Source organism: Dasypus novemcinctus, chromosome 17, assembly GCF_030445035.2.
Source record: "Dasypus novemcinctus isolate mDasNov1 chromosome 17, mDasNov1.1.hap2, whole genome shotgun sequence".
Classification (NCBI taxonomy): Eukaryota; Metazoa; Chordata; class Mammalia; order Cingulata; family Dasypodidae; genus Dasypus; species Dasypus novemcinctus.
The window spans coordinates 30,609,920-30,623,873 of NC_080689.1; the positions used below are offsets into that span (position 1 = coordinate 30,609,920).

Genomic DNA, 13,954 nt, shown 5'->3' on the forward strand with positions numbered 1-13,954 from the left:
TACCATAGGACACGGTAATCCCACTTCTTGGTATGTACCCAAAAGAACTAAAAGCAGGGACTTGAACAGATATTTGTGCACCAAAGTTCATAGCAGCCTTATTCACAATAAGCCAAAAGATGGATGTAACCAAAGTGATAAACAAAAGGCGGTATATACATGCAATGGAATTTTATTCAGCTGTAAAAAAGGAATATAGTTTTTTGATACAACATGGATGAACCTTGAAGACATTATGCTGAATGAAATAAGTCGAGTGCACAAGGGCAGATATTGTATGATTGCACTCACACGAAATACCTGCAATATGCAAATTCAGAGACAAAAAAGTAGAGTATAGGTTACATGAAGAATGGTGAGTTAATGCAAAAAGGATAGACGATTTCTACTTGGGGTGAAGGAAAAATCTGGGTAAAGGAAGTGAGGGGGAAGTGCATGTGGCTCAAGCTATCGGGTTTCTGCCTACCACAGTTCCTGGTGCCTCCTAAATAAGACAGCAAGCTGGCGCAACGGGCAGGTGTGGTGAGCTGATGCAAAAAGATGATGTAACAAGAGACACAAGAACAAAAACATGAGTAACACAGCAAAGCAGGGAGCAGAAGAGGCTCAAGCAATTAGGCGCCCCCCTCCTACATCAGAGGTCCTGGGTTTGATTCCTGGTTCCTCCTAAAGAAACAAGGAAGACGAACAGGCACAGCAAGTGCAAACAAGGGGGTGGGGAGAAATAAATAAATAAAATAAATCTGAAAAAAAAAAGGAAGTGAGGGTAGGACAACTTGGTGAATTTGATTTATCTCATTGAATTGTATGCTTGGGAGCGGCTGAGATGGGAAAATTTTTGTTGTATATATATTAAATTAAGAAAAAGAGACTAAAGAGATAATTACAATTATATGCAATATGAGATCCTGGGCTGGCTTTAACAATGGAGAAGAAAATGCCAATAAGGCCATTATTGGGACAATTTTAAAAATTGGAATATGGACTCTTTGTATTATATCAATGTTAAATTTCTTGAACCTGATAGCACTTAAGTTGGTTACATAAATGAGTGTCCTTTTTCTCAGGAAATGTACATAGACATGTTCAGTGTTAGAGGAGCATGATGTAGGCAATCATTCTCAAATGTTTAGAGAAGAGACAGATAACTATACAGACACAGACAGAATGATGCAGCAAATGTGGCCAAAATGCTAATTGTTGGCAAATCTGGATTTCTGAGTGGGGAGCACGTTGGAGTTCTATATATTGTTTTTGTATTGTTTTTGCAACTTTCCTGTAACTAGTTTGAAATTATTTCAAAATAGTAAGTTAAAAAAAGAGAAGTTTCTACTGAATTCTAAAATTGGCAGCAGATGGAAAAATTCTGTATACATATTAAAAGAAACAGTTCACTGTGAAAGAAAAGAATTTACCTGAGGCTCCAGGTTATGGTCAATCCTATCAGAGATCTATTAATTACCAACTTCTGAAAATAGTTAACTTATCTGCAGAGTAAGAGCACTGAGACTTTCATCTTCAGTTTCAAACACTGCTTTTTACTTTCAAAGTATTTGAAAGCCTATTTGATTTATATAACATAGTCCTAAAAAGCAATAGAAACGATGCAATTGATTTTTAAATTCCCATCATCTAGTGTATTTTTTAATATTTAAAAATTTCAATCTTTTCTTTTTAAAGATTTATTTTATTTATTTATTTCTCTCCCTTTTCGCCCCATTGTCTGCTCTCTGTGACCATTCGCTGTGTGTTCTTCTGCATCCGCTTGCATTATCCGGCGGCACTGGGAAACTGCGTCTCTTTTTTGATGGGTCATCTTGCTGCATCAGCTCTCCAGGTGTGCGGAGCCATTCCTGGGTGGGCTGCACTTTTTTCACACAGGTGGCTCTCCTTGAGGGGCACACTCCTTGCGCGTGGGGTAACCCTACACAGGGGAGCCCCTGTGTGGCAAGGCATTCCTTGCGCATGGCAACACTGCACATGGGCCAGATTACCACACAGGTCAGAAGGCCCTGGGGATCGAACCCTGGACCCTTCATATGGTAGACGATGCTCTACCAGTTGAGTCATGTCTGCTTCCCATCTAGTGTTTCATTTTGATTATTTAATTTAACTTAGGCTTAAAATAGCACTACAAGAAATTTAAACATTCTAAAATCTCTCCCAATTCTCAACACCACATCATAGGGCAATACAGATTACAGATCAAAATCACAACGTGAAACAAGTTTTAGAAACAATTTCTAAAGAACAGATTAAAATTACAGCAAGACTATGAATGTTAAAAAAATGTAAAACTCAAAAGAGAACAAGTCTGCTGAGATCCACAGGGGATAGGAGTCCAAAGGCAAAAGGAACCAAAAAAGAAAAAGGGACAACTGTTTCAGATCTGCGCTATCTTTCCAAAGTTGAAATTCCTCAATGACAACCAGTAAAGAGCATCTTTTTATGAAATAGGCAGCAATACTCAGTAATTTTAAATGATGACTATGTCTATATGTTAAAATACCAAAAGGAACATTAATCTCCTTGGCAGAGTCAGAATAATACTCAGATGTCACTGGAAGGCAAACTGCCTGAAAAATCCATAGTTTTATCAATCAGATAAAACATTAAGAATATCACAATTCTAAGATCAGTTACTAGAAATTTTTGTAGTACTACTGATAACAACATAATAAAAATGCATCTAGGGAAGTGGACTTGGTCCAATGGATAGGGCGTCCGCCTACCACATGGGAGGTCTGCGGTTCAAACCCCAGGCCTCCTTGACCCGTGTGGAGCTGGCCCATGCGCAGTGCTGATGCGCGCAAGGAGTGTCATGCCACGCAGGGGTGTCCCCCGCGTAGGGGAGCCCCACGTGCAAGGAGTGCACCCCGTAAGGAGAGCCGCCCAGCGTGAAAGAAAGCGCAGCCTGCCCAAGAATGGCACCGCACACAGGGAGAACTGACATAGCAAGATGATGCAACAAAAAGAAACACGGATTCCCAGTGCCGCTGATAAGGATAGACGCGGTCACAGAAGAGCACACAGTGAATGGACACAGAGAGCAGACAACTGGGGATGGGGGTGGGGGGATAAATAAATAAATAAATAAATCATTTTTTCAAGAAAGCATCTAATCTACCCAAATCCTATCCCTTCTCACCTTCTCCACTGCTACCCCCAGATCAAGTCCACGTGCTCTCACTTGCCACATCTCACGGCTTCATCAGCTGTTACCCCTTGCAGCATTAGTTAAGGTTCTCCAGAGATACAGAACCAACAGTAAATATATATGTATGTATGTACATAAATAAATAAGGAATTGAATCACACGACCATGGAAGGCTGGCAAATCCAAACTCCATAGGGCAGGCTGCAAGCTGGAAACTCAAAAAAGGTAACCTTAGTTTCAAATTTTCCCAGGGAAGTTGGCTGGCTGGAAATTCTGGCAAGAGGCCAATGCTGAAATTGAGTCTAAATTCCTCTTTTGACCCCTGAAATCCTCAGTTCTGACTTTTAATACCTCCAACTAATAGGATAAGTAGATCCCCACATTGCCAAGGGCAATCTCCTTTTTTGATCATATTCAACCAACTGGTGATAGATGCAAATCCCACCTTCGAAATACCCTCAAAGGAACAAGAAGACCAACGCTGGATCAAACAACCAGATACCATAACCTTGCCAAGTTGACATGTGAAGTTAACCATCACACCTCCTCCATTCTCTACCCACCTGGCAGTGATGTTTTTAAAACATATGAGGTCATTTCTTTCCTCTGCTTAAAATCTTCCAAAGGCTGTGCGTCACATTTGGAATAAAGTCCAAACTCCTTCCCATATGGCCCTGACTGACTGGACCCTGCCTCCCCTCAAACCTTATATACTATTTTCCACCCTTGGACCAAACACAACCCACAAAGGCCTTCCTTCGGTCCTACAGACAAGTGAAACTCAATCCCATGTTAAGGCCTCTTTCCTCCCTGTCCCCAAGGCTGTCTCTTTCTCATCATCAGGTCTCAATCCATTACATGTCCTCACACTCTGTCCAAAGGAGCAGCCCTACACCCCCAGCCTGCTATCTTCCATCCCTTCACCCTGTATTATTTTCTTTCACTATCTGAAATCCTTATGGATTTGCTCACTTCTTCAATACTCCCCACCACCACTAGCTGCAGCCTCCGTGACAGCAGAAACCCTGTCTCATTTACCTCCAACCCACAGTGCTTGCTTGGCGAGGGGCTGACACAGTCATAGATGTTCACTAAATAGTGGATGAATGACTAAGATTCACCATTATTTTTTAATCATTTTGTATTTTTCTCAATGAATAGATACCAAAGCAGAGCTACTATCCTCTGGGCAACTATGATTTTTTTTAATGAGGTTATAAATTAGAGGACAAAATAGGTGTAACTTTTAACATAAATAAAGGGCTAATTTCTTAATTTTTTTTAAAACCTTCAAATGTGAGGTTTAATAAAAATGTAAGAAACACATTGATACAACAAGCAAAAGATATAAGTAGTTCACAAAAAAGCTAGTATAAATGACTCCTTAATATTTGTGAAGATGCACAATCTTACGCAAAAGAAGACAAATGCAAATTAAAATTACTAGATAGCACTTTTCACCTTTCAACTTGGTAGAGTGGGAGTCTGATTTGGAACAAAATCTTTTTGGAGAGCAACTTGAAATTATCAATGAAAACCAGAAGTGCCGACGATGGACTGGACAGAGCAGCCATGGACGGTTGGCACTGGAGGCCAATCCTGTGGTCATCAACCAGTTTCTCAAACAATTGGGTCTACAACTTAACTGGCAATTGGCTGATATATATGGAATGGATCCAAACTCTTTAGAATGATACCAAGACCAGTTTACTTCTCTTTCCTATTACAGAAAAGTATCAAGTATCCAGAACAGGAGGTAAAAATAAACTCTCAGAGACAACATGTTATACCATCAGCACATTTCATGAAGCGAACATTCAGCTGTGCCTGTGGAACAACTGGACTGATCCATGCTATTGCTAACAATAAAGACAAGATGTGCTTTGAATTGGGATCAACCTGGAAAAAATTCCTGGACGAGTATGTGTCAGTTAGCCCTGAGGAGAGAGTACAAGGAGAACTATGCTCTGTTCTAGTTACTCATGAGTCCAGAGCACATGAAGGTCACACGAGATGCCAAGGATAAATGAAAAGGTAGATCTTCATGTTACTGTATTAGTTCATGTGATGGGCATCTCCATGAATTAGATGGATGGAAACCATTTACTTTTTTTTTAAGATTTATTTTATTTATTTCTCTCTCCTTCTCTCCCCCTCCTCCCCTCCTCGTCTGCTCTCTGTGTCTACTTGCTGTGTGTTCTGTGTCCGCTTGCACCCTACGTGGCATTGGGAAACTGCGTCTCTTTTTTGTTGCGTCATCTTGCTGCATCGACTCTCTGTGTGTGCAGCACCACTCCTAGGCAGGCTGTGCTTTTTTTGTTCACATGGGCGGCTCTCCTTGCAGGGCGCACTCCTTGTGCATAGGGCACCCCCACGCGGGGGCACCCCTGTGTGGCACTGCACTCCTTGCGCATGGCAGCTCCGCGTGTGGACCAGCTCACCACAAGGGTCAGGAGGCCCTGGGTATCGAACCCTGGACCTCCCATATGATAGGCAGATGCTCTTATCAGCTGAGCCACGTCCGCTTCCCCATTTACATTTAACCATGGGAAAACTAATGATGAAATTTTATTAGAGGATGCAGTAGAAGTTTGTAAGAAGTTTATGGACCATGACCCTGAGGAATTTAAGATTTAATGTGGTTGCTCTTTCTGCAGCATATTCTGTCAATAATGGAAACACCAAAACCTGTTTGCAGCAATAATTAAATTTCTGCTCTCATAGACCCTCAAACTTTTAAAAATATTTTCATTAACTTGCCTGCTTAAGATTTATTTAAATTAAACTTTGACTGAAAAAAAAATGAAAGTGCATAAGCCCTTTGACTCAATTTAACTTCCAAGGATATAATTGCATAAAAGCGAAATAATGTATGTAAAAGGATCTTCACTACAGCCCTTGCTACAGACAAAAACCAATCTACTTTGGATGGTTTGTACGGTATGTGAATAAAACTGTTAAAAAAACAAACTTAAAGGTCTAATAATATGACAGCCATACAACGGAATAAAATGCAGCTGTATTTAAAAAAAACTGGGCAGCTCTATATAGATTCTATATAGAACCATCTCTGTAACATGTTGGTTAGTCAAAAAAGAAAAAATCAACTTTCAGGGCAGTGTGCACTGCATTGTTCTAGTTTTGTTTTTGTAACTATCTGGATATGCTTATAAATGCATAGAAAAAATAAGTAAAAATAAATAAATAAATGCATAGGATGTCTCTGAAATGATACACAAAATACTAGTATATATTTTCCCACAGTTTAAAATTAATTAATTAAAAATAATAGTAACTGTGGTTACATCCTGGAGAAGAACCGGGTGATTAGGAAATGGAGAAAGGTTAACGTTCATAGATTTTGTATTTTAGACCATTATTTGATTATTAACCATTAAAGCAAATCAACTTAAAAAGAACATCTTTATACTCAAAAAGTTGTAAAAATCACTGATTTGGAATGCCTCTCAAGGTTTCTTCCACAATTAAGTATGCTATTCTAAAATTTCAGTAGTGAATGAAAAGGAACCACATTCTTACCAGAATTCCTTTTGCACAATAAGTGCTTGATAAATAATGGTCCCTTGACTTAACAGACTCTTCCAAGCCTAGCCTAAGAACCTATCCTCATAAACAAAGAATTCCAGTGCCTGAACATCACAGCCTTACCCCAAACAGCTCTTCAATCTATGCGACAGAAGTATTCCTGGAAAGTTAAATGTTGAAAGGTAATATTAAAGAGAAATATTTAGACAGGCCCTGTGCCCTCCACCTGCACCACCAGCCCTGACCAAGGCACTGGCCTGGGGGCACAGGTGCCTAAGAGGTAGTACCGTGCCCCCACCGCACACACCTTCCCCACGGAGTTCTACCACCTTACTGCCTCTCCAAGGAGGTCTGCCCTGTCCCTCCTGCTCCTCCTTTGGATCCAGTTGCAAATATCAGAGTGGATGACCATGGAAAGACTAAGGGATGCTTTAGAAATGGCAAACCAGGCTGGAAGGCAGAGGCCCATGACTACTTCCTTAGCCACCGGATAATAGGGGCTAATGTGGAATTTGAGCTGAGTGCAGACACCAGATGGCTGGGTAGGAGTTAGATTCTCTTCACAAGATAATGGATGGTGATGACATCATGTATTGTGTCCACGATGACAATGGCAGTGTCTGCCTACAGCTCTTCTATAATATAGGCCAGTGAGCTATGGAGATTTAGAGAAATCTTGCTAGAGGTGAAGGAAGTCTTTGAGAACGATCATATCAACTGCAGACTGAAATGCCCTGTGAATGTTTTTAACGATGAAACAATTGCTATTGGCACTGGACTTGGTATTATCTGTTTGCTTGGGGTCCAGCCATTCAGGGCTCTATCAGTGGGCACGATGTAGAATGGCCATCAGCTGCAAAGAGTATTGTCAGTACTTATAAGAATAAACATATTTGTATGCCATCAGCTGCCTATCTGACCTTCTTCTCTATGTTCTGTTTGCTTCTTATTGTTGCTCTGACCTTCAACTTACTGATCGGAAACCCCCTTAAACACAGGTGCAAAGCCAACAGATTAAATAGATTGGAAAGATTCTAGTATAAACACATTTTTAAAGAAAATTCTGTATAATTTTAGCTTATATGTTTGTTTTTTAAAGAACAACTCATGATTTCGTCTCTTCAGAAGAAAGAGCATCAAAGAAGAGTGTTTAATAATGACCCCATACACCTGGAAAATACTTGAAACTTTTCAAAACACTTTCAAATATGTTTTCTCATTTGAGCTTCTCAACATCTCTGAGTTAGTTCGATGGAAATTATTATTGCTGTTTTCCTGAATGGGATTTGAGACCCAGAAAGGCTGCCTTTTATGACCTACCCATCAGGAGGCCTGGGCCATTTGGCCCAAATAACACATACCAAGGCATAACATGTCTCCAAAATACCTTCACTCTTCCTCCCTAGCACAAGAGAATTAGTATGCGTATTCCTAGAGAGAACTTCAGGGGATGTCACTAGTTCACAGTCAGCCTTGTAAGAAGAACATTCAAATGTTTATAAAACATAAGGCTTTTGGACAATAATAGAGCTGATGGGGAGAATGGAGGAGATTACGATGACATGAAAATGGTTCATATTTATTTGAAACTTCTCAGTGAGTAAGCAACTGAGAGAAAACATTTTTATTGATGTCTGGAAGATTAGAAATGGAATATAAGTGTTCTCGAAGTTGTAAAATTATGTTAATGATTAAAAATATGGGAATTCTTAGCTATTAGAATACATTTCTACCACTGTATTTTGTAAACTAAGGCTTTCACCTGTGTTTACAGCTAATACTTTTGTCCAAGTGAGAATACACTGATTTTGATTAAATATGCATTATAATAGACAAATCATCTTATTTACTAATTAAAAAAAACACACAAATATTTATTATGCCTGACCAATCTTTTTTTATTAAAAGAGACTCTGGGTTGCCAAGAGTGCCTACAACTGCAAACAGGAGAATTATATCCATCATCCAAGTAGAATCTAAGTACCCTCTCAATACAGAGGTGGAGTGGACATAACCATCCCAGGGTCCACAGAATGAAGGAATAGAGTATGGATTAGAGTGGACTTGCTGATATTCTATTCTGGAACTATTGTGATTAGTAATGGAAGTAAATGTAGCATTGAGATGGAGAAAGTGGCCATGGAAGCTGCTGAGGGTGGGGAGTGGGAAGAAGAGATGTGATGTGGGGGCATTTTCAGGACTTGGAGTGGTACTGAAGGGACAGTTACTGGACATTGTATCTCCTCCCATGGCCCACTGGGTGGACTGGAGGAGAGTGTAAACTATAATGTGGACCAATGACCATGTGGTGCAGCAGTGCTCAGAGATGTATTCACCAAGTACAATGAATGTCCCATGATGATGGAGGAGGTTGTTGTTATGGGAGGAGTGGGGTGAGGGGTGTGTGGGGGGGTATATGGGGGCCTAATATTTTTTTAATGTAACATTAAAAAAATAAAGACAAAAAAAAAAGAGACTCTGGGTTAATAAGACTATAAGACAATTTACCTGCCCTTTAGGACTTTTCCTCTAATCTAGTTTAAGGAGTTTTTTTTAGGCAGGGTGTTATAAATGCCAAGTAAGTAGGTACAAATAAGCAACCCCTCAAGAAGTTCAGAAGGAAATATCACATCTACTGAGGTAGTCAGGAAAGGCTTCAGAAGAGAAATAAAATCTGAATTGGGTTTGGCAGATGATCCAATTTTAACCGGCAAGGGATTATATCGTAACAAATTCCCAAATGGTTCAGGGACAAGTGCACAAGGCCAGCCTGGGCGAATGAAGACTGCAAGGGGCAGGGAGTACTCCTAGCTTCTGGGACTCCTCTTAATCAGTCCCTGATGCCTGCATCCTTCCGAGCCCTGGATTAATTCTGATTCTTCCTAATACCTCCCAGAGGTTTCTTCTCCAGTCTCACCACCACAAAGCAACCCATGCTCTAATTCCCTCCCTCCGTAAAGAGCTCCAAACTCATCCACCTGTTCCTCGTCTCCCCCGCCTCCAATTCATGGTACATATCTCACATTTGCTACTCTATATGCATAACCCACTCACCCCAAACTCCACAAACCCGCCAATGGCTAACATACTGCCTGCAAAATGAAGATTCTCCCTCGCATTCAAGGCCTTCCACCATCTGTTCTCTATCCACCTCTCATTCCATCGCTGTACTCACACACCCTAAATATAATATATTAACTTTATGCCTATGCCCATGCTGTTCCCCTTACATGGAAAATTCTCCTTATTTTGTTCCAGGAGGAGGTGGGGAAACACATAGTTGTGCATGTTGGCAGCCCCTGCCAGTGCTGGGCAGTGCACAACCTCCGCAACCTTCCAATGATAGCTTGTTTTCCATCCTCCCTCCCCCTGAAGGCCTACCCAGAACAACTCAGGCCTCAGCAATCAGTAGTGCCTCTAATTCCTGTACCACCAGCTTGACACCTTTCCTTTACCAAAAGAAAGTTGCAGTATTTGAAACCACGAACAGTGACCTGAAGAAAGCAGATACTCAGAAGATGCTTGCAAATCCTGATGGGATAAGTCAAGAAAAGGTGAAACTGTAAAAAGCCTCAAAGATGTCAAATAAGGTCAAATGATCAAAAATGACGTTTTAGAAAGACTAATTTCAGCAACCTCAATCAGGCAGGGTTTGAGAGACCATACCACCAGGAACCCAGTTAAGAGGCTACTCAAAGTGCCAGCTTTGGTGCCCTCTCTGTTGAAGGAAGCCTTTGGGGAGCTCCCTCAAGAATATGCAGCAGGCTCAGTCATTCAGCCATCCTTTAGTTATCTGTTTGGGATCACAGGTATTGGTTTTCACGTACCTAAACTTAAAAGAGTGGAATCTAAAATTGGGCCATTAAGCCAAAAGAAAAAAAAACAAACCATGCTTTTTGCCTAAGTTCTCTGGGTAGCTAAGGAAACGGTTTTGACGTGAATAATTACAAACATACGTAAAATACATACACACAAATTAAGTGCTACTCTTATCCTCTTCTCTCCCTTCTTTTGCTCTCTCCCTCTTTTCCATCTCTCTTCCCTTTTTGGCTTCTTCTCTTCCTTTCTTTCCCTAAAATTACTATTCATCTCTCTCATTTCTTTCCAAATACTTTGACATTAATGATCTCTAGACTGCCTTCCCCTTCTCCTAAAACTCCCTCCCTCCTTATATACTGTTTTAGCCAATTCCCCTTAAAAATCCGCATCAATAACTCAACTCTCCTGTTCCTTTTTTTAATGTAGTTCCGACATTCACTAAACTTAGAATTGTACAATTACAACTGAATCATTTCAAGGCCAGTCATTTGTGACTCATTTTCAGAGGACCCTCTGAAAGAATCAAGGGCACTTATGTATTTAGGTATACAAATTAACTTAACTGTACTTTTGGTGGATCAAATTAATAATTCTTATCTGTACAGTAAAAAATGCAGAACCGAATACACTAAATAAAATGTTTTCCTAATGAATTTCCTTTCAAAGCATCTATCTTGGATTTCACTCCAAGATAGCGTATCAGAAATAGGATCCATGGTGCTAGACAATTTTATTTGCTTCTTTGACTTATATAAAAATCTTTACTCCCCAAAGGAAGAATATCATGTGGAAGTAATCCACTGCAGTATCAGGGCATATAGCACCATTCATAACAGGCACATACCTAAAAGATTACTGGATGCAACTGTGAATATAAAAAACGACTGGAAAAAAACGACAACAAAACGACTAGAAAGTGAATCTTAAAACAGTAGCAAAAAAAGGTTGAAAAAGAACAGATTAAAGGATTTGATTTTTGTACCCAGACGGCAGTCTCCCTTGAAAACCCAACTTTGTTTATTCGTCCCAGCAAATATGCAAAATAAACTCACCAGCACTATACAAAGAAATATGGTATCACCAATGAAAGGTAAGCACAGACTCAGGAAAGATGAAAATATTTTCCTTTCATCCTAGTAAAGTGAAAAGAAAAACATATAAACTGCCTGAATACCATTTCTGGATTTAAGGCAGTTTACATCTTTCTCGTCTTCCAAAATAAGGGGTTTTTCCCTCCCTATATGGAAGATGCCTCTGAAGGCATCAGTGTGAATCTTTGGTCCCAAACCGGGGACAAGTGCTTTGCTAACTCCATGTTTTACAGGAAAAGAAGAGAGCAAAAGGGTACACACATCCATTATTCAGTCTTCCCTAAGTTAATCGCCTTTACAATATAACAATTCCATTACAGCACCTATTATGCCCTGGGCAGAGTATGGAGAACGTGTGGGCAGTGTATGGCCCACATTTCACCATAAACAAGACCTCGGCTTTTCCACCACCACCAAAAATAGGCAAATAATTCAAGCTGCTCTTAGCTCAAGGTCAAATTGTTGAATAAGAACAGGAAAACTTCTGAGCTATTTTTCCAAAAGTAAACTACCAGGCAGCACAACAGGAACGTAATGAACAGCACTGAATTATATATTTGAATGTGACTGAAAGAAGAAATTTCTGGATTATGTATGTTACCAGCATAAAAATAAAAATAAAAAAAATCACAACACTGTACAACACAGTGAACCCTAAAGTAAACTATGAACCAGAGTTAATAGTATAATTACAATATTATTATCTCATCAATTTTAACAAAGGTACCACACTAACGCAAAGCGTTAACAGTAGGGAAAACTGTGGGGGAGGAGGGAGGGTATGTGGGAACTCTATTTCCTGCATGATCTTTCTGTAAACGAACAACTTCTCTGTAATAAAGAAAAAAGTAAACTACAAAGATGGGAGATTTGTCTCCCTCGATCCGCCCCTCCCTAGGCCTGGAGATTTCGCACTCAAGAGTGGGGCGTCTAGGGCGTGGGCTAGACCCAGCTCGTCCCGGGAAAGAGGGGTGGAGAGTGAGGAGCAACCGGGCCCTTAGATGCGGCGTCTGGGGCTTCGCTGGGTCCCGAACCCATCAGGTTCGGTGGCCGGGAGTCAGACAGGACGGAGACGGGACGGACGCACGGGACTGACTGACAGACGCGACAGGACGGACCGAACGGGCAAAGAAGCAGTGCGTCCTACCCGGAAGGCTCCCTCCCAGGGCCGGCGGAGTACCTGCTCCGGTCATCCAGGCTGCGGTTGTCGGCGGCCGCAGCGCGCCAGTCGGGCAGCGTGCTGGCGCACAGCACCACCATTGACACGATCACGAACACCACCGACACGCTGGCCAGGATCTGCGCGGCCAGCGACGACGTGGGCTCCTCGAAGGTCCGCCGCATGCGCTCCAGCCAGCGCCTGGAAGGGGCCGCCTCGGGGCCCCCCGGCCGCGCCTCGTCGCGGCCCAGCGCGCCCGGCTCGTCCGCCGAGTAGAAGGTGTAGGTGTCGGACATGCGGTCGTCGAGGCGGCGCTGGCAGCAGTACTCGAGGTGCGCGCCCTCCAGGCCCCAGTAGATCATCTCGTTGTAGAAGGAGAGCTCGCACATCCGCGGCGCGAAGCGCAGCTTGCCGTGGCCGCGCACGTAGAGCAGGATGAAGCCGAAGGCCTCCGAGTGCCGGTCGAAGAAGTACTCGTTGCGCTCGCGGTCGTAGTCGTCGCACACCTCGAGCACGTCGCGCTCCGAGCGGCAGCCGTGCAGCCGGCTCACCCGGCGCAGCGGGAAGTCCTTCAGCAGCTCCCGGGACAGCGAGTACCGGGCGCCGCCCACGTTCAGCACCACCGAGGCCGCCCCGCTGCGCGCGAAGGTCATGGCTGGCCACTCCGGGGCCCCTCGGCCCGAGGGCGACGCCGCCGCCCCCCGACCGCCGCGCGGGGCCTCCCTGCCGCTTGCCGACCGGGAAGCGTGCCGTCGGGGCCCACGGGCCGTCAGGCGCCCTCTCCCTCCAGGCTTCGCTCCTGCCCTGCGCTGGCCCGGGATGCCCGCCGGGCCCCAGCCTCCTCGGCAGCCCAGCCTCGCGGCTAGCGACGCGCCCCCCGCGCGGCGGCGGGACCTGCGGCTGACCCGGGAGTCCCCGCCGGCGCCAGCACTGCGCCCCCCTGGCCGCGAAGAGGGCTGTGTCAGCGCCGCCGCCCCTTGCGCCCGAGGGATGCCCCCTCCGAGGGCGGGATGCCCTGTCCACGGCGGCGGCGCCGTTCCCCCCTGAGGGGCGCGGGCGCCGGGAGGCGGCGGCGGAGCGGGCTGGCCCCCCGGGCCCCGGCACTCCCTCCCGCCGAGGCTCGGCAGCCGGGCCGCCGCCGTCCAGAGGCGAGCGGCGAAGTGAGCGGGTCCGGAGGCGGCG

The 13,954-nt window shown here is 43.5% G+C and overlaps 1 protein-coding gene and 2 pseudogenes across 2 annotated transcripts in view; 2 read left to right on the top strand and 1 right to left on the bottom strand.

The window, feature by feature from the left end:
- The window catches only part of KCNG3 (potassium voltage-gated channel modifier subfamily G member 3), a 70,034-nt gene extending 56,129 nt beyond the window's left edge, over positions 1–13,905 (bottom strand). The window contains exon 1 of one of the 2 annotated variants that reach the window (XM_058278466.2): positions 12,761–13,905. In XM_058278466.2, coding sequence (XP_058134449.1) covers positions 12,761–13,425 — 665 coding nt within the window. In that variant the 5' untranslated portion in view covers positions 13,426–13,905. The remainder of the gene's footprint in view (positions 1–12,760) is intronic. The other variant, XM_058278467.2, reaches the window with a different exon arrangement.
- On the top strand, positions 346–5,861 carry LOC139436790 (ubiquitin carboxyl-terminal hydrolase isozyme L3-like; annotated as a pseudogene).
- LOC139436791 (DOMON domain-containing protein FRRS1L-like) lies at positions 6,026–10,269 on the top strand (annotated as a pseudogene).
- Positions 13,906–13,954: the final 49 nt, after the last annotated feature.